The sequence below is a fragment of the Sturnira hondurensis genome, unplaced genomic scaffold, assembly GCF_014824575.4.
Source record: "Sturnira hondurensis isolate 20B ecotype Veracruz unplaced genomic scaffold, ASM1482457v3 Scaffold0006413, whole genome shotgun sequence".
Taxonomy (NCBI): Eukaryota; Metazoa; Chordata; class Mammalia; order Chiroptera; family Phyllostomidae; genus Sturnira; species Sturnira hondurensis.
Window position 1 is genome coordinate 48,222,424 of NW_028079044.1, and position 24,739 is coordinate 48,247,162.

Sequence of the window (24,739 nt, forward strand, 5' to 3'; positions counted from 1 at the left end):
GCCAAAGCCAGACAGAAGCATGACAGCTGGAAATACTGTCCGGAGCCCGTGAGGGCGCTTTTGTGCACAGGTGAGCATTGGGTCACCCACGATGGCTTGCTCATGTACAAATCACTTTTCCTGAGGCAGCGCCCTCCGTGGGGTACTGACATCCTGTTACACTTGCCACAGGGGCTTCCCCTCCACCTTTCCAAAGCCAAGGGCACTTTACAAATGTCCTATGGCCCGGAGCTGGGACCACAGGTGAAGAGGTGGGGGGTGGCCTTACCTGACAGCTCGGATAACGACCTTCAGGGTGGGGATCATGTCTTCGACAAGGAAGTCACTCCCGTAGTCCCTGTCTTCTGCCGCGGGGTCGCCCGTCCCGGCATCTGGGAGGGAGACGCACGTATCAGGGGCAGGCCACAGCACTTGGGAAGGCACAGGGACCCTGCAGCTTCTCCAATGGTGACATCACCCAGTTCTTCTCAGCACCCCTCATCTATAACTCAGAAGCCCTAGTCCGAGGGGCCTGCAGTTCAGGACTGGTGGGTGGGGAGAACCTTGGAGGGAGGCGACGTGAGTCCTGGGGTTCCAGAGGGGCCCCTTGAAGGCAGCCAAGGGTGCACACGCAGTGCTGGTTCAGATTCTTGCTCTTGCAAGTCATTATTAGCCTTGTGACCTTGGGGAGGCCATTTTCTGATCCCTGCTTACCTCCCGCAGCCCTCGAAGGTTTCTCTTCCAACACATCGTCCCACCCCCGTCTCCAGATCACCCTGCACCTGGCCCCTCCCCATCCTTCAGATGGACCTCCATGCCAGCACACTGATCACTGCCACCCTAGGCACCTGGGTGAGAGGTCCCTGAGCTCCCTGCAGGTCTGCACAGAGGCATGGGGCTGACTACAGCCAGGAGGACAGCCACCTGGGAGTCACCTGCCCTGTGGGTTGTGGGGTTAAGTCACAGATGCCTCTAGCCCAGGGATATAAATGAGATGAAATGGGGAGCTGGTTCAGGGAGGGTCGGGAACGAGCTACTTTACAGACTGCGGGGTCCTTTGATGGGGGATGGAGGGAAGGAGGGGCGGGGGCTGGGGGAGGAAGGCCTTACCTTCGGAACTCTGCCAGAAAGCGTAGGCTTTCATGCGGAAGGCGGTGCGGAAACGTTCTTTATTGTTTAAGCCAACGGGCTTTGGCTCTTTAGAGGGACTTTCTTCTATGGCATCTACATTCAGAGGGGTAAATAGCTTTCCTTTAGTATTGCTACCACGAGGATTAGAAAGGCGAACCCGATCCAAGAGACCCAGCTTTTGGCTACAAAATAAGCAAAAGTGAACAATTTTCCTCCTTGAGTGCAGGCTTTCGGAACTCCCCATCCCTCTCCATAAAGACTCAAACACTCTCCTCCACGCGTGAGTGGGACGGGCGCCCTCCATGCCACACCTGATGGAGAGGCTTGGGTGGGGCAGGGCTGGGTCTGCACCCCAGCTCGACAACGTACTAGCTATCACACCCGGGACACGTTTGTTAACTCCTCTGCACTTCCGTTCTCTCCTCTGCTTCCGTGGAGCTTCACTGAAAAATGCTAGCTCATCTTCATACGCAGCAATGCCTCATCCTTTTTCCATTCCCATCTCCTCGGCCCCAGTAACTTCCTTTGGACCACTCCATGTTGCCCAGACAGCGGCTTGCACGGGAAAAGCCTGATCGATCAAATGTCTCTCGAGCAGAATTAAGTAACATAAATGGCATGAGGCTGGTACCCTAATCTGGTGTCCACAGACACCCCTCCATGCATAGAATTTAGGGATGTCCATGAGCTTGGATGGGGAAAACACGGCTCCTTCAATTTGCTAACATTTAGCTGAAATTTAGCATATCTTTCTATATTACGACTGTAGGTAACACACCCCACTAAGATCCTGAATGTCCCTATCACATGCCTCAACTTCCCACCACAGAAAGCACAGGTCATTTTATACTCTGTGCTTGTCACGGTTCCAAAGTGATGGTAGCATTCAACCTGCCACCAGGTCCTATCACCAGATTTGTCACAGAGAAGCATGGACAAGACCCATCTCAAATGTTTAAATATTTGGATGGCTGTGTTTCAATACAGTGTTGACCCTTGGACAACATGGGCTTAAATGTGCAGGTTCACTTAGAGTGGATTTTAAAGAATAAATATACCGTTAGCCCTCTGTATCCCCTGGTTTCACAGCTAGACACTGAACTAACTGAGGATCCAAACAGTATTTTTGATCTGCATGTGGGACTCCATGGATCCAGGGGGCCAACCGTAGGCATTATTGGTCTCTGCCATTTCATAAGGGACTTGACCATTTGTGGATTGTGGTGTCCGTGGGGGTCCTGGAACCCATCCCCATGGATACCAGGGATGGCTGTAGTTCTTCTGGGGGAGTCAAAAGTCGTATGTGGATTTTTGACCATCGGGGTCAGCCCCCAAACTCCCATTCTATTCAAGGGTCCACTGTATCAAGTTTCTTTTTAACTGCGTGCATTTTATTTATGGATTCAAAATCATTATTCTGAAAAAGCGTCCCTGGATATTATCCTACTGCCCAAAGCATTTTTGACGCAGGAAAAAAAAAACTATTAAGTCCAGCATAAAGTCCTGGTGCAAACCAGCTACACCTGGACTTGAAGTCCAGCTCTGCCCGTCAGCCTCTGGATGACCCTGGGCATGTCTGTGACCTGGGCACATCCCTGAGCCTCAGTTACCTTATTTTGAAAACAGGGAGAAGCATTTCTGCTCCACCTGATGGCTAGGTAATGTTGGTCAGGATGTGGCATAGAGCACGCACATAGTAGGTACTCAATAAATACGAATTTCTTCCATTTCTCAGCCCTTTCTGTGCACTTGGTACACAGCAGAGAGAAGCCAAACTGCATGTTTTCACACATTGACATACTCAGCTCAGTGGCTTCCTCCCCATCACCCACACGGGGCTTGTCACACAGTAGGTATGCCATGCACTTGTGGAATAATTGCACAAGTGAATGGATGTGGGCTGTCAAATCAGATAATTTAGTATTTCTAAAGGGGTATCTGGTTATCACAGCCACATGCTTGGTGCCAGAGCGGCTGACGTCTTTCTGCTGTGGTATGGAGAGGAGGTCATGGGTGTCGAAGCTGCAGAGGAGGCTGGGACGCCCCCCCAACCAAGCAGGAGACTGATGCTGACTGAGCACCAGGTCCCTGAGGGTTCAGTGAGTCTAACGGCGTTTACTTCCTAGAGGCCTGGGGAGCGTTACACATAATAATATCTGCTGTTTCTGCCTTCAGCCTGGCTCTGAGAACACACACACAAATGAGTGAACACACGTCTGAACCTTTGTGGTTCCTCAGTCCCTCTGCACCGTCCTCTCTCACCCTGCACTGCTACCTGAGTGACCTGCCCAGGGTCAATTCAGAGAACCTCCAACACATGGATGCGACACACTTTCCCTGACTCGAAGTCACGGTTTGCTAACTTGCTTCCCCCACCTGAACTGGATGAACGACTGAGAGGATGAAGAATAATGTATCAGGGTCCATGGGCTGAAAAGACTGGACTGGGCGGGAAAGCAACTTGACATGCATGGAAGACCTTCCTACTTATGAATGAGTAAAGGGGGCCATAGACCAGTCACTTCTCAGGCCCCCTTCTTCCTGGCCCCTGGTACATATCTTGAGGATCTGTCATTCTCTGGTCACCATGCCCCTCGCCAGCCCCCAAGTCTCCTCCTGCATGGCTGGGTACCCACAGGTCCTACAGCTTGTCACGCCCTTTCTTGCCTTTTCAGTGACCTCATTTCCATCTGCCCTTTAAAACTGCCTACACACTCTACCTTGGAAATTACATGCTCATTTCTGCTCCAAAGACACGCTGTGCTTTTCTCTGTCTCAGAGTGTAACCTACTGTGTGGAGATGTCTGTCCTCCCCACTGGCTTGTGCAGGCCGAGCAAAGCAAGGACTCTGCCTGGTCACCTCTGAACCCGACACACACCCCTGCTGAGCAAATCCCAGGGTGCAGGGTCACGGCAAGAATCACGGGCTTTAGGGCAATAGTAGCTTGGGTGGAAAAGTCCTGAGAAGGATGTGCCCCAGGACACCAGGCTCATCCTCTCTGGTCCCCTGCCTTCTCTCCTGCAGGAGGGTGACAACCAGCCCTCCCCGCAGACAGCTGATCAAGGGTTAAGTGCAGAGTGCACAGACTACTAAGCCACTGTCTGGGATGAGAGAAGCCTTCCAGAAATGCTGGCTGTCATCGTTATCTCCGGAAAGCATCCTCCTCCCACCTCAGTAGGAGAGGGCTAATGATGTGTAAAAAGGGTGGATAAAATTTCCCCTGGCCACAAAGAAAAAAAAAGAAGTCATAAATAAATAAATTGAAATAAGTTCTTTTAAATTTCTTTTTATCTTCCTATTAGACTAGACATTTTATATATTACTTTATAGCATTTCTTCACTCTAGTCTCAAACATCCTCCATTGCCACTGAACTTGACCTTCCAGATAAACAAAGCAAGACAAAAGCAACGGCAGCCACTCTGTCCTGATGTGAAACCTCAGCGTAAGTGCTGACTACTGGAAAGAGAATGAGAAGACTCTGTGGGTTCCATCCAGGCTGAATTTTGGTTTCGCTTGTTGGGCATTTCGATGGCTCATTGCAACCGCTAACAGTCAGAATGGCTGTGACTACACTCACTGAATACCCCACTGGCCACAGAGTAGGGTTTTTATGAGATAGATTTCATAAGCACCAGGAATCTGGATGTGCCAGGCACCAGTCAGAAACCTGTGCTCTGAATTGCTCAGAGCCATTGCATCTGGGAGGCGTACGGAATTCTCCCTCCAGCAAAGTGGGTCATCAGTTTACTTCTGCATTGTGTTGCCTGAACTCCAAAGCTCCACAGGATGGTCAAGGGCAAGGCACAGTGCACCCCTGAAATTCAAAACCTGTCTCTGCCTCTCCCCACATGCATTTGCAGTCCCGATTCAGGCCTGGGCTTGGAGGTACTGTGGGCCTGGCAGGAAAAGCCCTCCCCAGAGCTGACATCAGGTTTCCTCAGAAAGCCGGGGTCCCTGACTAGTTAGGCGCAGACAGACTATTTCGAAACATGTACTGGAAAAGCTGGAACTAAATGAATTGGGGACAGAAAAGGAAAATCAAGGTGTTCTGTCCCAGCAGAGGTAGCCCGTGTCCTGGGCTCCTAGCTCACGTCCCAGCCCCAGGGAAGTCCAGCCACAGCTCCGGGCAGGTCCCTGACTTCACCCCTCCCAGCCTGTGCATCGGTTGTGACCCGCACCTAAACCCTAAAGGAATCTGACTTTTTATCTGAAGCTCGGCCAGACTTAGTAGTAGAAAGCGTTACGAAGCTCATTGTCCCCCCCAGAGCCAACCTGCTTCACCCAGTACGCACACCCTATATTTTGATCCTTTGCAGAAAACTCCTATGTCTGTTTTCCAATTGGTTCATAATTCAGAGGGAACGGGGTGCTACGGGTCGACACTCCCCCATGTCCCAAAAGGGAACACTGAGACTAAGCCCTGGGACGTGTTGGGAATGACTCTGAGGTTAAACAAAACTGGTCCGCGTCCCATCTCCGCATGTCAGGTACTCACGGCCTGGCACCAGTGTCGGGGGGTCTGGGTGGCAGGAAATACTAAGAGCGATGGGATTGGGTCCAAGGCTCTTATTTTGCTCTGGGTAACAATTTTCTCATCAGTAAAATGAGGGGCTTGGCTTAATTGAGCTTTCCATTCCTGTGCACCTTTGGTAAAGTTGTTGATTCTAGGGCACAGAGGAGATTTATTGCCATGTGAGAGGAATTTCGTGGCGCTGATGTTGCAGGGAGAAGGCCAAGTGTGAATCACAGCATCCGACCATGTGCTCCTTCACTCCATCGTATTCCCTGGCTCGGAGCCTTTCCCTGCCTGCACGGACCCCTCTCACGGCAGGGACTCCAGCTCCAGGAGCCAAGAGAAGGCAGGAGGAAACAGAACAATGGATTAGGCTAACTGTTCCCAAAGGCCGCGAGGACCAGCGGAGTGGCTGGGACCACGAACTACAGAGATCCGAGTCCTACTCTTGCTGCGTTCTTAGCTACATGATTTTGTGCAAGTCACTGGCCTCTTTGAACCTCAGTTTCTCCTGCAAAATGAGAATTAAAAGTAGTGTCTATTCATGGGCTCTCTGTGGGGGCTAGATGTGTTTAGAACCATACCTGGCAAACAGTAAGCATTCTTTCTAAATGATTGGTATTATGCCTCAATTCTCTGATCCATTCGCCTACTGAACTTGACAGCTTTGCACTGGGAAGGACACAATCCAGACAGAAAATAAAGAAGCCGCCTGAACACAGCTCTCTCTCCAAAGACGGATGCAGAGAAGAGTCCTGGGGGCTGCTGTTCAGACCGAATTGCGTGAAAATGCAAAGTGCGCCATTGGGCTCAAGCAAACAGTTATCGTCAACAGTTACCTGTTTTAAAAATCCAAAAATGCTAGTTTCCATCAGACCAGTGCCCCTAATCACCAGCAGTGCTGCACATGCAATGAATAGTATGACTGATGTTGAAAATAATGCCCCAGCACAAAAGCAGTCTTTTCTGGTGTCATCTATAGAATAAATGAGGCTTGGTGTGGTTTATTGTTGATGTTGCTTAATGCAATACTATTTCAAGGGATCTGAGGATTCATGAGTAGAATTGATGCCTGTCACGGGCAACTGTCATTTTGTCCACTCTGTGTTTCATCCCTATGCTTCAGGAAGAAGGACCGTCTCCTGTTCAGGAGCCGGTGCCTCTAACTTCAACCCAGTGACTGTAACGGGCTGCGAATCACAGCATTGCAAACTCACACCCGTTCACTCCAACAGGCGAACACATGACCCAGAGCTGGGATGGCAGTAGCTTCTCCCTGAGCCACAGAGATTGTTCAAAGTGTGCACACATGACACGAAGTGGGCCGATCTAAGTGCCCCCCGGGGGACTTTCAGACTGGAGCTGAGCAGAGACAAAGGGGAAAACACGGGGTGTCCTGCAGCTGCCTGCACCCACACGTCATCAGGATGGCAGAAGTCAGCTGAGAGAGTGAGGCCAAAAAGAGAGGCAAAGACAAGAGAAGAGAGAAACCCCAGAAGGTCCCACTCCTTATTTCCCAGGGGTTCCCCTTGTGTCTGATGGAGGACCCTCAAGCCATTACATATTCCTCCTAGTCCAGGCCACAGTAAGTTGGGCTTACGACACTGGTAGAATAGTTTGTCCGTGCGTGCATGCATCCATCATCCATTCGTCCATCCATCCATCCATCTACCCACCCACCCACTTTTTCAGTAAGCCTTGCAAGACATCTATCTGGGGCTTCGTGAACCCAGGCACAGTGATACTTTGCGTGTATGCTCCAGGTTGGCTGACTTCTGTCCCCGTCTGTATAGAAAAGGCTCTAAAAGTAGATTTCATAATTGGCAGTGTCCACACCTGCCTGCTTTAAAGCCCGGTTGGTCATGAGAGAAGGAGGGGGAAGAGCACCCACTGGGGGTCCCGAGACCTGGGCTGTGTAACCCCTGGAACTGGTGGGCTCTGCAACATAGGGTGAACCTGCCTTCCTGGGGGTGGAGGGAGCTCGGTTTCTGTAAGAACACCTGGAAGAGGGTCTCTGAGGTGCCCTCTCGCTCTGCCTCAGTAAGCCATGGGCTGCTGCAGGCTCTCTAGCTGATGTCCCCAGATACGGCCATGGTCAGTCCCCCAGTCCCCTCTAGTCCCCCGCGATGGCCCTACATCCAAACAGCATCCAGGAGAGAAACACGCATTCATTTGAAACAGGCGCAAAGAAGGCAGAGGCTGACCTGTGTTTCCATGTGCGAGTTAACCAGCACTGTCTGTAACTCTCCTCAGGTGGAATTACGGAGGGGATGGGGCACCATGGGCCCCATTTGGAAGGACCTGACCCAGTTTCCCAAAGACTATTGTCCTCAGTGCCTCCCCTACAAGTTGGTCCGGGGTCCTGCCACCTCCTCAGCCCAAATCCCATCAGATCTAGGACAGCAGCTGAACTTAATGTCTAGGAGAGTCAGTGCAAGGTCCCTAAGTAGTTTCCACAATAATAGATCGTAAGTATATACTTTAAATGGACATTTGCAAGAGATAGTCTTGCTTTACAATCTCGAGCAGGGCCTATGGTCTCCCTGACATCCTGGCGTCTCCTTGAGAAGGACAGAGAGGGAGGGACAGAGAAGCGCTCAGAGCCCAGAGGACCCCTGCACCTGCAGCGAGCGTGCTCCCCGGGGAGACGTGGGCCGCGGTGGGGCTCGTCAAGTAGAGTCTTGACGCACTTTCTGAAGGGCCACCTGTGAGCCCAAGAAGCAAATGAAGTGACACACAATGAAATGTCATGGCCTTGATACTCAGACCTGAGTCTGAACGTTGGTCTTGCCACTCAGTGAGCCGGGTCACCCAGTAACTCAACCTCGCTGAGCCCTGATCTCTCCAATCCAAAAATGAGGACAGGAGGATACACTGTGGTTGGGAGGACCCAATGAGATAAGGACCCAATGAGTGTGCAGGACTCCGGGCACAAAGTCCCGCCCCAAGGGGACATTCAGGAGGTGGCTGTTGCTATGGTTACCACTAGGGTGGCTTTGAGTGGATTTACATGAGGAGGACACAGGGAAGAGTAGTCCCCAAACTCTACGTGTGACTGGCATGGCCTCCCGGGGCCCTGAACCAAATGGAACTGGACCCTCGCTCTCAACACAGTGGTGGAAAAAAGAAATTCATAGTCAGAAACGTACCTGGCTGCGGACTCCAGCTGTTCTTTCCTACAAGGAGAGGAGGAGAGAGAAAATAAAACGCTGATGACTTGGAAGCCTCCCCCCAAAGCTGCCCCAAAGCTTCCCTTTGGCGAAGATATAGGAGGAGAGCAGAACTCAAGGACAGGATGGGGAGTCTGGAGGGGCCACTGAGTGAGAGGGGCTTCCCCTCCTGGACCCCAGCCCCCCACTGCTCTGAGTTCCAAGGCTCCCAGGCCTTCATTCACTTACTCATCCAGAAAATAGTGGCTGAGCACCTTCTCTGCCCCAGGCCTTGTGCTGGGCTCGGGGGATGTGTGTAGCACCGGGGGCAGAGCAGGGAACCAGGAGTTTCATCACCAAGCAGCTATATACCCATGACTCTGTCATCACCATCATCACTGCAAGTATTACTGCGCAATCATTAACAGCCAGGTACTGTTTAAAGTGCCTTTATGGATCAACTCATTAGTCCTCGTAACAGCCTTATGAAGTATTAGTATCATCCCTGCTTTCCCGATGAGAAAACCAAGGCACAGAGAAAGGAAAATTTTCAAGGTCTCACAGTTAGGAAGCAGCAAAGTCAGGACTCGAACCCAGGTGACCTGGCTCCCGAGCCCACGCTGCAACCACGAGGCCGCACGTGCGATGCCCAGAATTCCCTGCCTGGAACAGCTGTGCTCGTCCTTCGAGTTCCAGCTGAAAGGGCCCCTTTGTTGCATTTCTTATCTTATTCCCCAGGGTCTACACTGAGATAATCTCTTCATATGTGGGGCTGTACACTGATCACATTGCGTTATAATCATGTGTCAGTCCATGAACTGCTTTGCAGGAAGATCCTGTTTTTTTAAGCCCTAAAATCTAAGCATCCCATCCCCTGGCACGTGGTAAGTGCACAGTGAAAATTGAATGAGTCCCTGGGACCTGGGTGGCAGGGGAGAAGAGAGGCATCATGGGAGCGGAGTGAAGGGACCGACTGGAGAGTCAGGAATTTCTAGCTCAAGGGTCACCTCAACACCCAGTTCCAGTGGGGCCTTGGGCTGGTCACACAGCCGCTGGCCCACTTCCTCTCTTGAAGCATGTGGACAGAAAATGCTCTGACGTCCTTGAATTCTCTGGGGTGCTGACTCCAGGAGGAGTAGAGAAGGAAGGGGTGAGGGGGCAGGCTGGGGGAAGGTGGGAACAGAAGGACTAGGGAGCCATGTTAAAGAATCAGGGGCATCACTCTCCATGCCCCCTCCAACTTAATTCCGTTACTGAATGATTCCAGAGCTACACCTTTCAATATGGTAGGCACGAGTCACAGATGGCTACTAAGATCAAAATTAAGTAACATTAAAAAATCAGTTCCTCAGTTGCACCAGTAACAGTCAGACGTTCGACAGCCACATGTGGCTAAGGGGGTAGCACCCCAGGCAGCACAGCCGAAGGTCGTTCTACTCCCACTTTTGGGGAACCGATCAGTGTGCACGCTCTTCTGCTGATGGAAAACAGTATCCGGTTTTTCCCATCTGCACTCACTTCTGCTTGCGTAAAGGAAGGGTCAGCTATCAGCCCCAGGGTCTTCCGGTGCCTTCTCAGACCCTGACCACCTAATTGCACCCAGTCCACCAAAAGTCTCCACTGGCCAGCGGATCAGGAGACCTGGGTTTGGTCTCAGCCATGCCCAACACAGTGTGTGGCCTTGAACTAGGTCTTGAACTTCTGGGGTCCTCAGTTTCTTCTCATAGAAAATGGGATTTGAACTTGAAACTTTCTGAGATTCTTTGCAATTCAAAAACAGTGAGTTTGTTCTTTGAAGTGGTAAGAAAAGAAAAATAAAAAGGGACGCCCGTCATCCATCACCTCCAGTCCCAGCCACACAGACACTTGCGAACTAACAAAGGACGACCCTGAGCCGGAAACTTCGATGTGGCACCGCTCCTGGAAGCGGGCCATCGGGCCCCACCATCGGAAATCCGGGGGAGGAATGTGAAATGGGGCTGCCACCGTGGGAAAGAGTCAGGCAGTTTTGCAGAAAGTTAAACACAGAGAAACCAACTCCAGTCCTAGAGGTGTCTGCCCCAGGGCACTGCAAACACACGTCCACATGACAAACACCCAAACGCTCAAGGCAGCGTCACCGCCAGGGGGCGCCTACGACCCAAATGTCCCTCCACTGGTAGGTGGTCAACAATGGGCCACATAAAGTGGAATGCCACTCAGCCGCAGAAAGGAATTAAGGTCTGATACACAGGACAACAGGGGTGAAACTTGAAAACGTCACACTCCGTGAAATACGTCACACAAAAAAGGACACATATTGCGTGGCTCCATCTTTGTCTGAAATACCCAGAATGGGCAGAAGACCCAGAAAATTGCTCTGTGGCTGCAGGGGCGGGGGAAGGGGGACCCAGGAGGAGCCAGGAGGAGCCCAAGTGCACACACTAACCACCACTGAATCGTCTGCTCTGTAGAGTAACTTTTGTAGTCTGTAACATATATCTCCAGAAAGTCGTTATTAAAAACAAAAAGAAATAAAAACAGAAAACAAACCAGAGGAAGCAAGACACCTCGGTGTATTATCAACACCATCATTGCCATTAAACATGCGGGGTGTGCTGGAAGTTAGGGGCACTCTTTTCAAAGGGCCTGCCTTGTTTCGGGGTGGTTGCTAAGTGAATTTCTCTAGCGGCTTTACCCTTTTGTCCTTGAAAAGCAAACAAAGAAAGAAACGTTCTCTCTCAGTCTCCCAGACGTTCCCAGATCACAGCAGCTGTCCACCGCACACCGCATCCCTCCGAGTCGCTGACAGCCAGGACAATGCCTTTTTCACAGCAAGTCAACCCAAAAGAGCGGGCCTGTCGCCAAGAGCTGGGGATGCACAGCAAATGGAAATCATCTTGGTTCTGTGTTCCGTGTGCTTACACATGTTGGTTTGGAGTTCAAGGTCACTCTGTTCTCTTAAGGGGAAGCCACCTGCCATCCTAAGAAGACCATCGCTACCCAAAAGACTGATTCTATGCCAAACCTGAAACAATGACAGCAATGACGGAATTTCGGAATCAAAAGGAATCACGGAGAGTATTTTTCTGAACAAGCAAGTCTAATGACAAGTAAGAAGACACAGTCAACTCAGACTTCATTGCTTCTTTACTGACGCCTCGTTTCTCCTCATCTCCTTAACTCTTACAAGTCATCGCTCCCTGAGTTGTTTTCCCCCTTGGTTATTCCCGTCCAGGTCCCCTCCCTACCGGCTTCCTACTGCTCTCCCTTGGGTCCAAGTCCTTATTCCCTCCTGCTCTGGACCCTGCACTCATTTGCTCGCTGGCCTCCTTGCCTAGAACTTTGAGCCTGTCCGATCGAGCCCCACACTCCTTCCTGTCATCTTCCTGAAACACAGACTGGATCATGTCATCCTGTGCTCTTGTGGCTTCCTTCACCTTCAGGATCAAGGTTAGATTCACATGTCCCCTGGGACCTCCCAGGGTCTGGCCTAGTGCTTAGCATACACAGGGGCTCAAACATGTTGGCCGACTGGATGCTCGCATACAAAGAGTCATGTGTCACTGGAACTTCTGGGGAGTGACGGAATGATAGGAGGGGAGGTGGGAGATGTCAGCTTGGACCTGACCTTTCAGGCCATGTAGGTCACGGCCAGTAGTGGAATCTTTTTCTCTTTGTCATGGTCATTCACTGGAAGGTTTTACGCAGGGAAACCTTGAGTCAACAGAATCCAGATCTCTTGGGTTCCCTTAAATCTTGACCACAACCTGGTGATGGGGGTGAAGGGGTGACTAAGGTCAAGTTCAGCCACTGTTCTCAGGTTCTGTAATGAGTAAGTGGGAGGGTGGGATGAGAATGGAGGGAGCCACCTGCCAGTACCAGGCCACGAGATGGTCCAGGAGACCAAAGATGCACAGCAGAAATGCACTTCAGAGCAGGCCCAGCTCAGCCGTGAAGCTGAGGGTCCCTCTACCTTCCCTCCGAACTCAAGCACTCAAGCAGCCCCGCCCTCCACCCACATGGCACACACCCCAGCCCAGGACCACAGGGTCTAAGACCCAGAAACGGACGGTCTGTTTTGGTGACAGTGAAAAACCGTGGGCTCAGGGCCCTCAGGGTGTGGCTGACTTTGGCCAAGATGTCCAAAGTTCCTGAGCCCCAGTCCCCTCATCTGTGCCAGGTGACACCCACCATGGAACCTGTCTCCAGGTATGCACACTGGGCCACTGTGTTGGAATCCCCTGGGAACTCATACCCCGCTGACATTGTCTGCATTCACACGACCTCCCACTTAAAGGTCAGGGCACCTCACATGTGAGAACCTCTGACTGACTCTGCGGGTGCCTGTGAGAACAAGGAGGCCTGGAACATACTAGACACCCAGTAAGTGTCCATTTCGCCCTTTCACAGGCACTGGCCATGCAAAGAGGTATTTCCTTTTCTTTCTCATCTCCCTCTTCTGGGGACACAAAACGACACCCCCCCCACCCCCGGTCACCACAGGGTCCCTCCTGCCGCTCCTCCCGCCTGGCCGTTCCCAGCGTGCCCTGCGGCAGCTGGTGCAGGCTGTGACAGGTGGTGGGGGCATTCAGAATCGGGAGGGTGGCCCCTCACACCAGCTCCCCACTTCGTCAGCCACTGATCCTGCTCCAACACTGACGGGACCTTCCCTCGCCCACCGCCCCATGTCGTCTAGCTGATGACCCCAAGTGGCCCCTGCAGCACCCAGGGTTTTTAAACATGCTTTGATGCCGAGTCCCCTCCCTGGGGTTCTGATGAATCGCCCTGGAGTGCAGCCTGGGCACTGGGACGTGGTAAGCTCCCCAGTGATTCTACCAGCATAGACCCTCAGGGGGGTGGTCGGTCACACTCTGAGTGCCTGGTGGCATGGGGGGGGGGGTCACCACTTGCCTGAAGAATGGAAAAGAGACGACAGACTCATAGAACCTCCATGTCGCCACGAGGTCAATCCTGTTGGGGTTGGTAGCATAGTACCTCCAGGCAGCCTGTGGGGGGAGAATGGAGGGAGCTGGTGTCACCCAAAGCCTTCCCACGGAGTCCCTCAGCTGCAGGACGCTGTGTAAGCCCTTGACTCCTAAGCATTTAAATGAGCGCCAGGGCCACTCCTAGGGGTAGCTCCTCCGGGAAGACACACTTCCTCAGCCCCACCCTCTCAGAGCTGCCCCTGGGGCTACGGGGTGTGGGGTGGGGGTGAGCTGCAGTGGGTGGCGGTGGGGGGGGGGCGGAGTGCTGGGTAGGAAATCCCCGAGAGGGCAGGGACCACTCTTGTCCTTGTCGCAGGTTCCCTGAGACACTCACACTGGGAGGAAGACGAATATTGTCGGTTGTGCCATTTCTGGGTTCAAGAAACAGAAGGAAATGGGATTTTGATTCTAACACACTGGAGCCACAGGGATGCTGGGATGGTCTGGGGTTTGGCGAATAAGGGGGCAGACTCTGGGAGACTGTGACTGGCCGGGAAATGACAGTGTATAGGGTTATACCACGTCCCACCCAGGATCAGATCCACAGAGACACTCACTGCAGTGGGCACACGTTCAGGAGGGGGTGGTCATACAGACATTCAGTCCCATGTGGCTGTACCCAGGACACTCTACTGTCCTGTCTTCTGTGCTCTCAATGGCCCATAAAGCCATGAAGGAGAAAGTCCCTCTGAAGAGGGACTACTTCGGCCTTTGTCACCACCTCTGGCTACTATCCCCAACCCCCAGCCCATGGTGGGCTGATGGAGGTGGAGAGCAGGCAGGCACCCAGCAGGCCGAATGGTGAAGTGTTAGGGCCTGTGCGCGTGTAGGGCATCTCTTCCTGTTTTGCCTTATGGGCTCCCCAACTTTGGCAGATGTGAGAGGCCCCCGCTCTTCGGAGGTGACTGGCTAAGCCCCTGGACTCTACTAGGCTGCCTCTTCCCTGCGGGTCCCCAGGCCAGGACTGGGGCGAGGAGCAGAAAGATCTAAATTCTCCACTGCAGATGAAAATGTAAAATAGCAGACAGGCTGGTGTCTATGCGAGTTCTGTGTCTATTTTCTGATTGGCTTACAACATGATAGAAGAATAATAGGATTGTCGCTACGTAACCCCCAGAAAGAGGCCACGTCAGTAACCACAGAAATGCCCACAATTACCCACAAGCACGCATGGTCCTGGGTCCCATCCTAGTTCCCAGGCATTCCCTCTCCCGTACACACTGACATGCATGCAAACACACGTGCACACATGTATGTACACACATGCAGACTCCATGCACCAGTGCACACATGCATGCGCACGCGTACGGCTCGTGCACACACACCACAGATCTTAATCCAGCCGGCTCGCCCCAGGCCCAGACACAGACCTGAATGAGCTCAGCGGCCGGCTTCCTCCTCTTCTCAAAGTGCTTCTGACGGTGCTGTTCCTGCACCTTCAGGGCCAGCCCAGAGCCCAGGATGCCCTGGAGGGAGAGGTCCAGCTCCCAGTCAGCCCCAGGGGACTCTCTGAGCCCCAGGCCCCCAGTGACGACACTGAGTGACGGGGAGAGGGAAAGACCCCTCCTTCTCTGGCAGGGAGCAGGTTGCTGGGTGAAGTGGAGCCTTGAAGTGAGGAAGGCCTGACTCTGACACTTCCTCGGCCCTTTGCTCAGCCATGTCGGCCCCTCTGCCACGTGAGCCCCTGCGCAAGTGTCCTCTGTGCTGACCCTCTGCGTCCTGCACGGGGAAGGGGGTAACAGGGCCTCCCTCATGACGGCAAGGCACCGAGGGACAAGTGGGAGGGCACACAGGAGCTGCCGGGGGAGGGCCTGACACAGAATCCCTGTCTGTAAGTGTGAGTGGAATTTAAAATCACTTTAACCGCTGGAATCACCGCCTGGGGCTTTTGTTAAGAGCTGGAGGTTCCCCGAAGTGCGCTGTTTTGATTTCCAGGTCAGACCCGAGAGTGGAATAAACGGATAAGAGCGCATCCTTTTCGACCTGAGAGAGAACTGAGTGTCACTCCCCCAGCCCCTCACCGGGACAGGTGAGGAAGAGGATTCAGAAAGGTCACATGTCCGAGGTCAAGCAGCCCAAGGGAGGGCTGCAATAGAGAAAGAGCACCCCCAACCTCGGGATGGGCGGTGAACGGGGAGGAAGCGAACTGTTAGATCGGAAGGCTCTTCTCAGCCTTCGTGAGGAAGAGCCAGGCTACGGAACCGCCAGCCCGGGCAGGCCTGGCCCGCGACCCGGGAACTCCACAACTGCGGGGGCCTTACCAGCCCAATGAGACCTCGGGTTTCTCCCCTGGAAAAGGGGGGTGCGCACAGCACCAGACTCCTGACGTTGTCATGGAGATTAAATGTGATGGCAGAAGGGAAAGCATTTGGCGTGATTCCAGCACACACGACGTTCAACGAGTGCTGTTGCCGTCTAGTATCATGTTACTGTTACAGTTACGGGCTCTGGGCTCGGGGAATTACCGGGTCGGGAGTCAGGACTCGCTTGTGAAGGAAATGCATTTTTTTAACATAAACACGCAGATGACGGGCAAGGGAAGGAGCTCCCACATGTGAAGGACCTGCAGTGTGCGAGGAAGACAAACTACAAACTATGCACGCTGCCACGTGGGCACTAGACCAGCAGGGTGGTCACTTGAATGTCTAGTCACTATGTTGTCCTCCTGGCACTAACATAATAACGTAGGGTGATGGTAGCCGAAACATTTTTAAAAAATTGAAATAGGTAGGCGAAAGGCATCATTTCAGCTCCCAGGTTGCTCACAGTGTCCCAGGGAGACACTGTGTGGAACCCAGCAATTCGGCGTGGGGTCAGAGACGCCTTTCCAGGTTACGCGCCCCCCCACCCCCACCCCGAGGAGTGAGCGAGGGGCCAGTCTACAGAAGGCAGCACTAACACTGGGACTTGGGGGAGATGCTTGGAGGCGTCACTCCCAGCAGAGGGGCCAGCACAGCCCATGGCAAAGGGGCGGACACCATGTGCTGGGGGTGGCTAGTGAGCAGACAGAGCTGGAATTCGGGTCATGACAGGGTGGAAGATGAAGCCGGGAGGAGGACCTGGGGCCAGGGGGGGAGGGGGCCTGCATGTTGCACTGGGGTGAACGTTGAAGGCACTTACTGCGGGAAGGGCGAAAAAGGAGACGCCAATCAAGGAGAAGGTGGCCGCGATCAGACGGCCCTCCCACGTCTTGGGTGTCTTATCTCCGTAGCCGATGGTGGCCAGTGTGATCTGAAGCAAGAAGGGTTCAGACATGGGGCTCCCTGGGCAGAGGGAGGCTGGGGATGTGCCCCGAGTCCCCCCATCGGCCTCTGCACTGAGCCGGGCTGGGCGGGCGCTGGTACCACCAAGAACAAGTCCCAGGGGGAGAAAAGCTGCCGAGGAACAAGGAACTTCTGTGCAGACCTTGAGGCCTGTGTCTGAGTTCAGGTCCCCTACCCGCAGTCAGTCACTCGGCAGACACTTCAGTGACTGCAAACGTGTTTTCGCACATGCACATGTATACTTGTGTGTGCTGGTGAGTGCATGTACATGTATGGTGGGCATGTCTAATGTCTGCCGTGTGCTGTGTATTCCAGTGGGCTTTGAACTTCTGAACACAGAAGGCAGGCTGTCAGAGCAGTTAGCGGTGTGTAGCCCGACTGCCCGAGTTCAAATCTCAGGTCAGCGACCACCTGGCTCAGCTGTCTTCCTCGAATTAATTACTTAACTGCGTCATGCCTCAGTTTCCCCATTTTTAAAAATGGTCTCATAATAGTTGTTTGAGTTTCAATATGTTAATAAAGGTAAAGGGCTTAGAGCCAGGCTCTGGAGCCAAGTAAGCCTTCAGGGGGTGCTACGCTTGGTGGCCCGTGTCCTTGCGGCTGTGGGGTTGTGTTTGAAGGTCAGTGTCATGTGTGTCTCTGTCACTGTGTCTGTACATGTGTGGCTGCTAACAGCCTACAGCTAATGAGGTGAGGTCCCTAGTTTCCGTGGGTCCAGACTATTCCGAGCCCTGACTTCTTACAAACACCATGGAAAGCCTTGTGTTCCATGTGCATCGTCGGCAGGGGCATCTCCCACAGGCAGGTCAGAAAAGGGAGGAGGTCCAGCTCTCCCCTGTGGCTGCAGAATGCAGCTGCCCAGGCCCACCCCCACCTCTCTCTGCTATAACAGTCCACCCCCCCAGCGAGGGGAGGACACAGGGCTTTACTCACCAGGCCCCACCAGAGGGCGTCTGCGTAGGTCTCAAACTCCTCCTTCATCTCTCCTCCTTGGGCATCTACCTCCGGCACGTCTTTCTCAACCAGGTAGACCAGAAATGAAGAAAGGATGAGCGTCAGGAACCCGATGTACCAGGCGGTGATGAGCTCCTGGGGGAGCAAGCAGAGACCAGGGAAGGGCTCATGGGAGGCCCTGGGGTGGACACAGGAGGCAGATACACTGGAACAGGGCGGAGCCTAGCAGCTCTGTGGCTGTGGGCAAGTGACTCCTCCTCCGGCCCTCACCTCCCATCCCTGTAACATGGGCTCAGGCCTCTCTCTATACCAGGCACACAAGGAACTCGTGGCTGTGGGAAGAGAGGACGCTCTCCTCCTGCGGGGGGCTCGCTACCACAGCTCCCGAGGCTTCACTGAGAGGTGAGAGGGCCCGGCTGCTGCCTCAGAAACAAGGCTTGGGACCCTGGAGACTTTTGTCAGTGCAGGGCTAGGCAGGATCGAGCTCGCTTCTCCTGGGAAGCCAACAGCAAGGGGGAGCCACTGTGGCCCAGTGGACAGAGCTGTGGACAGGGCCCCAGCATGCCACCAAGTGACTGCGTGACCCTGGGCCAACGACCCCTCCTCCCCAGCCTCAATTTCCTCAATTTTTAAAATGAAGGACTGGACCACAGAGTTCCAGGAAGCGACGTGCATCACTGGTGGAATGCACAAACAGTTTCTATGTACTTAGACACCTACTGATTGAAGCCATATTAAAAACAAGCATAAAATACACAAAACCTGTCATGTCCTGCATGTTATCACCTGATAGACTAGGACACACGAGTAAGGAAACACAAGAAAGCTGGCTGCAAAAAAAAAAAAAAACGATGGAGGGGGATAACGGGGAGAACAAAACGGAACGATTGTAACAGCACAATCAATAAAATATACTTTAAAAAACGTTCAGGCGCAGTAAGGAGGCAGGCATAGCAAGGGGATGACAAAGATGGTATCACTGTGGTTCCTGACACCCGCCTGTGACACTCTCTAAGGCCGTTTCTCTCATTCTGTCCCAGTGTCAAGCTTAGCATGGCAGCTTGGGCGGGAAGAAGGTCAAGGTTATTGGCACACCGTGTAGAGATTAAGCCTGTCATTCTTGTTGAGTCACCCACCAGAGAACAAAGTTGTTCATATCAATGTACGTGATCCACCTGACCTTCCGCGGCCAGTCTGCTGGCCTGCTGGGTCTCTGGGATCTTGCTGACAGGTTGCTTCCCGTCTCCCCATGCCTTTGCAGACACTGAGCTACTGCTGTCTGGACTACCCTCTCCAAGAGACCACCCAGAGCATCGTCAGGCCGTCTTCAGACTCCCGTCACCTCCACTGTGACACTTCCTTGGATGTTGGCTCTCCCAACTAGACAGAGGGCTTACCCCATGCTCCTTCATGCCTCTGCTCTTTTCCAAGCCATCTTCTCTCAATGTCTCACACTTCATTACGCTCAGGTGCCATTCGGTCTGGCTTCCCCCAGGGCCTCCCACACACAGTGCACGGGTGTGAGCCCCCCACCCCCTCACAGCACAAACAAGTTGGTGTAGAGGCTGCGTGCAGTCCAGCCAGCCATTCTTCTCTTCCGGGGCCTGCCCTGCAGAGCGTTCGAGAAGGCAAGCAGGAATTGGGTCATCCCTCCACACGCTCATGTCTGGGTGCGAGCCGTCAGCCTCACTGCAGGTGGTTCTCCTGTTCCTATGTGTTTTCATACCTTCTGACCCCAAATGTGAGTCAGAAGTTTCATCTGGTGCTTAACTTACAAGGAAATATCGCATGTGCAGAAAAACCGGCTGCGTTGGATTATTAAAGGGTGGTGTAATGGTACTGATGAGGAGCGAAAATGGGTCTCAACTCTGTGCTTCGCAGTCTTGAAAAGGCTGTTCAGGGTAATTCTGCCTTTATGTGATTTTCACCAGTAGCTCCGTGGCTGCGTCTGCAGCTGGTGCCCGATGACTGGCCTGTGCCCGAGCCCCCTGCAGTCAGGTTGGGGCTGGAGGACTAGGGTCCAGCCACGGTGAGGAGTGACGGGTATGAACTCCATCCTGCAGGATGCTCCAGGCCCCCCTTCCCCTGCCTCAGTGACTCTTGTGTTGAAGACAGACGGGGGCACCCAGCCCACGTCAGACCCTGTGCATGCCTGAAGATGTCAACACTGTCGAGCTCGGTCGTGGCGATGCCTGGGCTTCTTCGTTCTGGGAGCAGAGCCTGCCTCTCCTGTCCTTAAAACTCGGGCTCTGTGTCACACAGGCCTTGCGCACTTGTCATCTCTGAGCTCCCTGGACACCAGCGCCCTCCCACCTGAGGTCCTTCGCTGACTTCGCCTGTGCTGGCCTGCGGAGGGAGGGCTTCCCTGCCTGAGCTGGGGCACGGGGCTCTCCTTCACTCTCCAGGGCCCAGCCGAGACCGGGGCGTTAAACCCAAGTGGTCCCTGAGGCTTGGGCGACCAGAGGGCACCACAGCTCCAGGTGCAGGACTCTGTCTGCCTCAGTTTCCACACCTGCTCGAGGACATGGGACTCTGGGAGGGGATCAGACTGAGTCCCACCGTCCCAGCTCCTGCTGTCGCTCGGAGAGCTGCGCTCCATGGTGACCAGCAGCAAACCACTGAACATGGGCTCTGGGCCGGGCTGCCTGGGGTGCGTCCCACCCCATGACTGTGGGCAGGTCGCTGCCTCCTTCTGCCCCTGCTTCCTTGTGGGTGTAATGAGGAGACAATCGTGCCCGACTCCTGGGGCGAGCCAACCCGCATTCTAGGCACTGACCAAAGCAATGGTGCTGTCTCCACGAGCTGGGTGTGGTCTGAGTACTTTTCGTGGGAGGTGAGTGTGTTATTATTCTCATTTCCCACATGCAGGACCAAGGTCTGGGGAGGTTACAGAAAATCTCCGAGGTCACACCAGTGGGGTTTGGATTCCCACCAGACTGCATTGACTCTGGAACCTTCTCCTCCCATCCCACGTTACCTCGCATTAGCTCTTTTCACCCCAGAGGCAGAGGCATTACGATCCCTGTTTTAGAAACGAGGAAACTGCAGGTCAAACAGGGCTGACTGGCCGGCCGTTTGTATCTGGTGGCGCGAAGACGGGAGCCCAGGCCTACCTGCTTCTGCTCACTTTAGCGCGCTGCTTATGCCCCGCCCCCCCTCCTGCTCCTCACTGTCATCCTCGTCAGTGTGGCCACACACCGGCCCCCGCTGGGAAAACCGTATCGGAGGGGACGCCGTGGAAGGGCACAGCAGGGAGAAGAGCACGTGGTCTCGTGGCCTCTCCGTGGCACCTACTTTGCTGTGGGCGCAGATGGCCGAGCCCAGGAGCTTCCAGGTGCCGCCCCTCCGGTCCATCCGCAGCATGCGCAGGATCTGCAGGAAGCGCAGGCTCCGCAGGGACGTGGCCAGGACGTTGCCCTGGTTGCCTACGGCGACCACGGGCACAGAGGCAATCAACACGAAGATGTCTGGGAGAGAGGACAAAGGGCCAGTGACTGGAGCTGTCCGGGCTACAGCGGGGACACCACAGGCACTGTCTGCCAGCACATGTGCATGTGGCGAGCATGGCTGTGTTAAATGGCGACGTCAACCACACCCGGTAAGCAGGATGACTCTCCCGTGACAGAGGGGGGCACGCAAGGAGTAAGGTGCAGTTGGAGTCACTCAGCACGTTTTCCTGATAAAAGGAGAATCTGCTAGAATGGAGAGGAGGGCCAGAGTGGCTGAGCCGAAATACTTGGAGGGAGTCAGAGGAGTTAAGATGATGTAACTACCTGGAAAGGTAGTGAGCACCCCATGATTAGAGGTATTCGAGCAGTCTGCATGACCGGCTGCAGACTGCTGTGAAGGGGACTGGAGCATCAGACAGGAGGGCTGTTGGACTAAAGGCCTGTGGAGGGTCGGTCCAGCCCTGACGTTCTATGGCCCTGCACCTCTAGCCACCCCTGGGATCCAATGCTCTAAGTCCCCAAGCATCTCTGCAGCAGACTCTGTCAAGTCGCTCTGCAATTTCAGTAGGACCTCCGCACATGGGCCCACACGGCGCCAACAGAGTGAGTGGGCTACCAGAATGCCTGCACCCGCACGGGGGGCTCAGTGACACCTCTGCAAAGCACCTTTGGGTGGAGACACAGCAGCACGGTGGCGGGGGAGGGCACAGGGACCAGGTTCGTCCAGACCTGGGTGTTAGGAGGGAATATGCTAGTCCCTCCCTATGTGCCTGTTACATGACTCAGCTCCGGGAGCCTCAGTTTCCACCTCTGGAAAATGGGCATAATGCGGTCCTACAGAGGCAATTCTCAACCTGCAATGGTGTCACGTCTGCCGCCCCCACCGCAGCCAGTCTGGAGATGCATGGGCCTTGGGGCTGTCACTGTGACGGGCGTGCTGCGAGGGACCGAGCTGCTCAACGCCCTACAACAGACTGGCTTTTCCACAGCCCAGGCGCCAAGTGCACTCCCTGCCCCATGAAGGACCCCTGCCCCGTGTGCTCATTGTGAGGAGCAGGCACAACTAGGGGCCTCCAGCTCACAGGGATGGGGGGACAGGTTGGCCTGGCCGCCACAGAGCCCCGGGAATTCCCAGAAGTAAGAGTGTCTGCTGAAAATGTCCCCAGAGAAAAAAGGCACCAACGGAAGGGGACTCAGCCTTGGCGGACTGGGGTACGGGGCTTACCCAACATGCACAGGGGCTTCCTGGCGAACTTCAGCCGCCCCCGCCAGCCTTTGTACCGGCAGCAGCACCCAGCGGCCCAGACCCTCAAGGCAAACTCGGCTCCGAAGACGAAAATCGCGAACGTTTCCTGTGTGTTGAAGACGAACGAAGAGACGAGGATTAACCGCGGGTTTCCATGGGGGTCGCTGCTCTGCTGGTGGAAGGAAGAGAGCAGGTGCCCTCCAGCTGGGAGGCAGCTCCCATCCAAACATTCAGACTTGCAAAGTGATTGCTTGTTCTTCTTCCTCTGTGTTCCAATGGATCCTTTTTTAAAATCCCTCTAATGTATTAAAAGTCCCTAAGAAGTGCAGTTGGGGTGAAAGAGGTTTCAGTGAAACCAGCTATTAATCCCACGCAGCACCTGGCCCTGGCACGGCTGACCGTGGCCAATGCAACTCAGCGGGGATTCTGGGCCAGGTGCCGCCCCGATGGAGTGTTTCATCAGATTAGCCTCCTTTCACGTTTCGAGAAACCGAGGCAAGGAGCAGCTCAACAATTTCTTAGGGCTATGAAGTGACAAAGAGTAAACCCCAGGCTGGGGCCGAGGCTCACACCCCATAGCGTGAGCGCCACGCTGCTTCCTGGGTTGCTGGGTCAGCCCCACCTCCCTCTCTCCTTGGTGGTCTCCCTGGGAGCCTGGGGAGTTTCTGTTCCGCAGACATCAGAAACCTAGTTCCTGGGAAGTAGATTCACGTGCTCAGGTCTCAGCTCAGGGCTGTGAGGATCAGATGGTAAACACCTGTCCTCAGGAGGAACCTGCTGCTGCTGGAGCCAAGGATGGCATGTCAGCGTGAGGCACAGGTTCTGCTGTTTCGTGAACCCTAACTGAGGGGAGGGGCTGGCACCTCTTCCCTGAGGAGGCTGGTGGGCTGCGGGGGCTGCAGGGGCTGCAGGAAGAGCCAGCCCTTCCTGGGGTCTTTGCCTGCCGCAGAGGAGGCTGCATCCAGCCCGTCTGCATGCGCTGCTCCCCTGGCATTTCCACATATTTCAGGCGAGGATATGAGGAGAGGAGAGGCAAGGGTGTCAGGTGACTGGCTGAGGATGCTGGCCCCTCTCTGTCTCCACCACCCCCGAGGTGGGGGGGAGAGAACAGAAAGTACAAACAGGCAGAGGCCCTGGGGGAGGACTGAAAGTTTTATGTCAAAACGGAATTTTCACCTGGCCTTGAATGGAGTTAAGGGATCCCTGGGGTTTAGGAAGGAAAAGCGAAGGTGGGCTTCCAAATGGAACATGCCTCTGCCAGCTTTCAGAGGACCAGGAAGCTGTGTTCGGGAATTTAACGAAGGTGTATTGGTTTTGGCCCTGACCTTCTCTCTGACCTGAAATAAGAAATGACGCACCCCACTTCCCCTGCACCCCCCCCCCGCCCCGAAGACCTGACCGTCTGACCCCAGCGTTGCTTCCTCTGGGCCCTGCCCTTGGTCAGAGACTCCAGGGGGCCAGAAGCAACTGGGCGGAGCTGCACCCAGGAGCAGCCTCCTTGCCTGCACCGTGCAGGTCCAGCCAGAAGCGTCTACCCCAGGCACACAGCACACGGCAGGTCCGCGATCTCACCAGTAACAGAAGCCAGTCTCCCGAAACAGTCTCGTACTCCTTGAATGTGGTCAGGACGGCCAGAATCAAGCACCCCAGGACGATCAGGAACCTGGAAGGGAAAGAAGGAGACTAAGGAAGCGTCCAGTCCTGGCTTGCTCCACGGCTGGGCCGGGGGCGGTAACAGGCAGCGGGTAAAGCCAGAACCCGCATCGGATGTGGGCATGTGTTTGTGGCGTTCCCTTTCACCTCGCAGCAAACTCCAAGGCAGGCAGGGTGACTGTTCCAGCTGGAGAAAGCAAGGCTGGCAGGGGCTAGACACTGTGCATGCTTCCACTGTCCCAGCGAGTGGAATCCATCAGTCAGTCGGAATCCGAACTAGACTGCCTGGTCCCAGCCCTAGGGGAGGCAGAACAGCCCCGCCCAGACCAGAACTTAACACGCGCTTCAGTAAATCATCAGGAATGCAAATTAATTAATAACATATCCTGCACATACAGGACTATGATTTTAAAATATAGAAAAAAAGTTCTC

General features: G+C 54.2%; 1 protein-coding gene across 1 annotated transcript in view; it reads right to left on the reverse strand.

Annotated features, from left to right (window-relative positions):
• The window catches only part of KCNQ3 (potassium voltage-gated channel subfamily Q member 3), a 191,236-nt gene that overhangs the window by 12,648 nt on the left and 153,849 nt on the right, over window positions 1-24,739 (reverse strand). The window contains exons 2-11 of the mRNA XM_037048566.1: window positions 24,227-24,317; window positions 22,634-22,760; window positions 21,254-21,426; window positions 17,939-18,094; window positions 16,863-16,973; window positions 15,113-15,208; window positions 13,669-13,763; window positions 8,776-8,802; window positions 1,090-1,292; window positions 269-371 (exon numbers count right to left, since the gene is read on the reverse strand). Of these exons, the coding sequence (XP_036904461.1) occupies window positions 269-371; window positions 1,090-1,292; window positions 8,776-8,802; window positions 13,669-13,763; window positions 15,113-15,208; window positions 16,863-16,973; window positions 17,939-18,094; window positions 21,254-21,426; window positions 22,634-22,760; window positions 24,227-24,317 (1,182 nt within the window). The remainder of the gene's footprint in view (window positions 1-268; window positions 372-1,089; window positions 1,293-8,775; window positions 8,803-13,668; window positions 13,764-15,112; window positions 15,209-16,862; window positions 16,974-17,938; window positions 18,095-21,253; window positions 21,427-22,633; window positions 22,761-24,226; window positions 24,318-24,739) is intronic.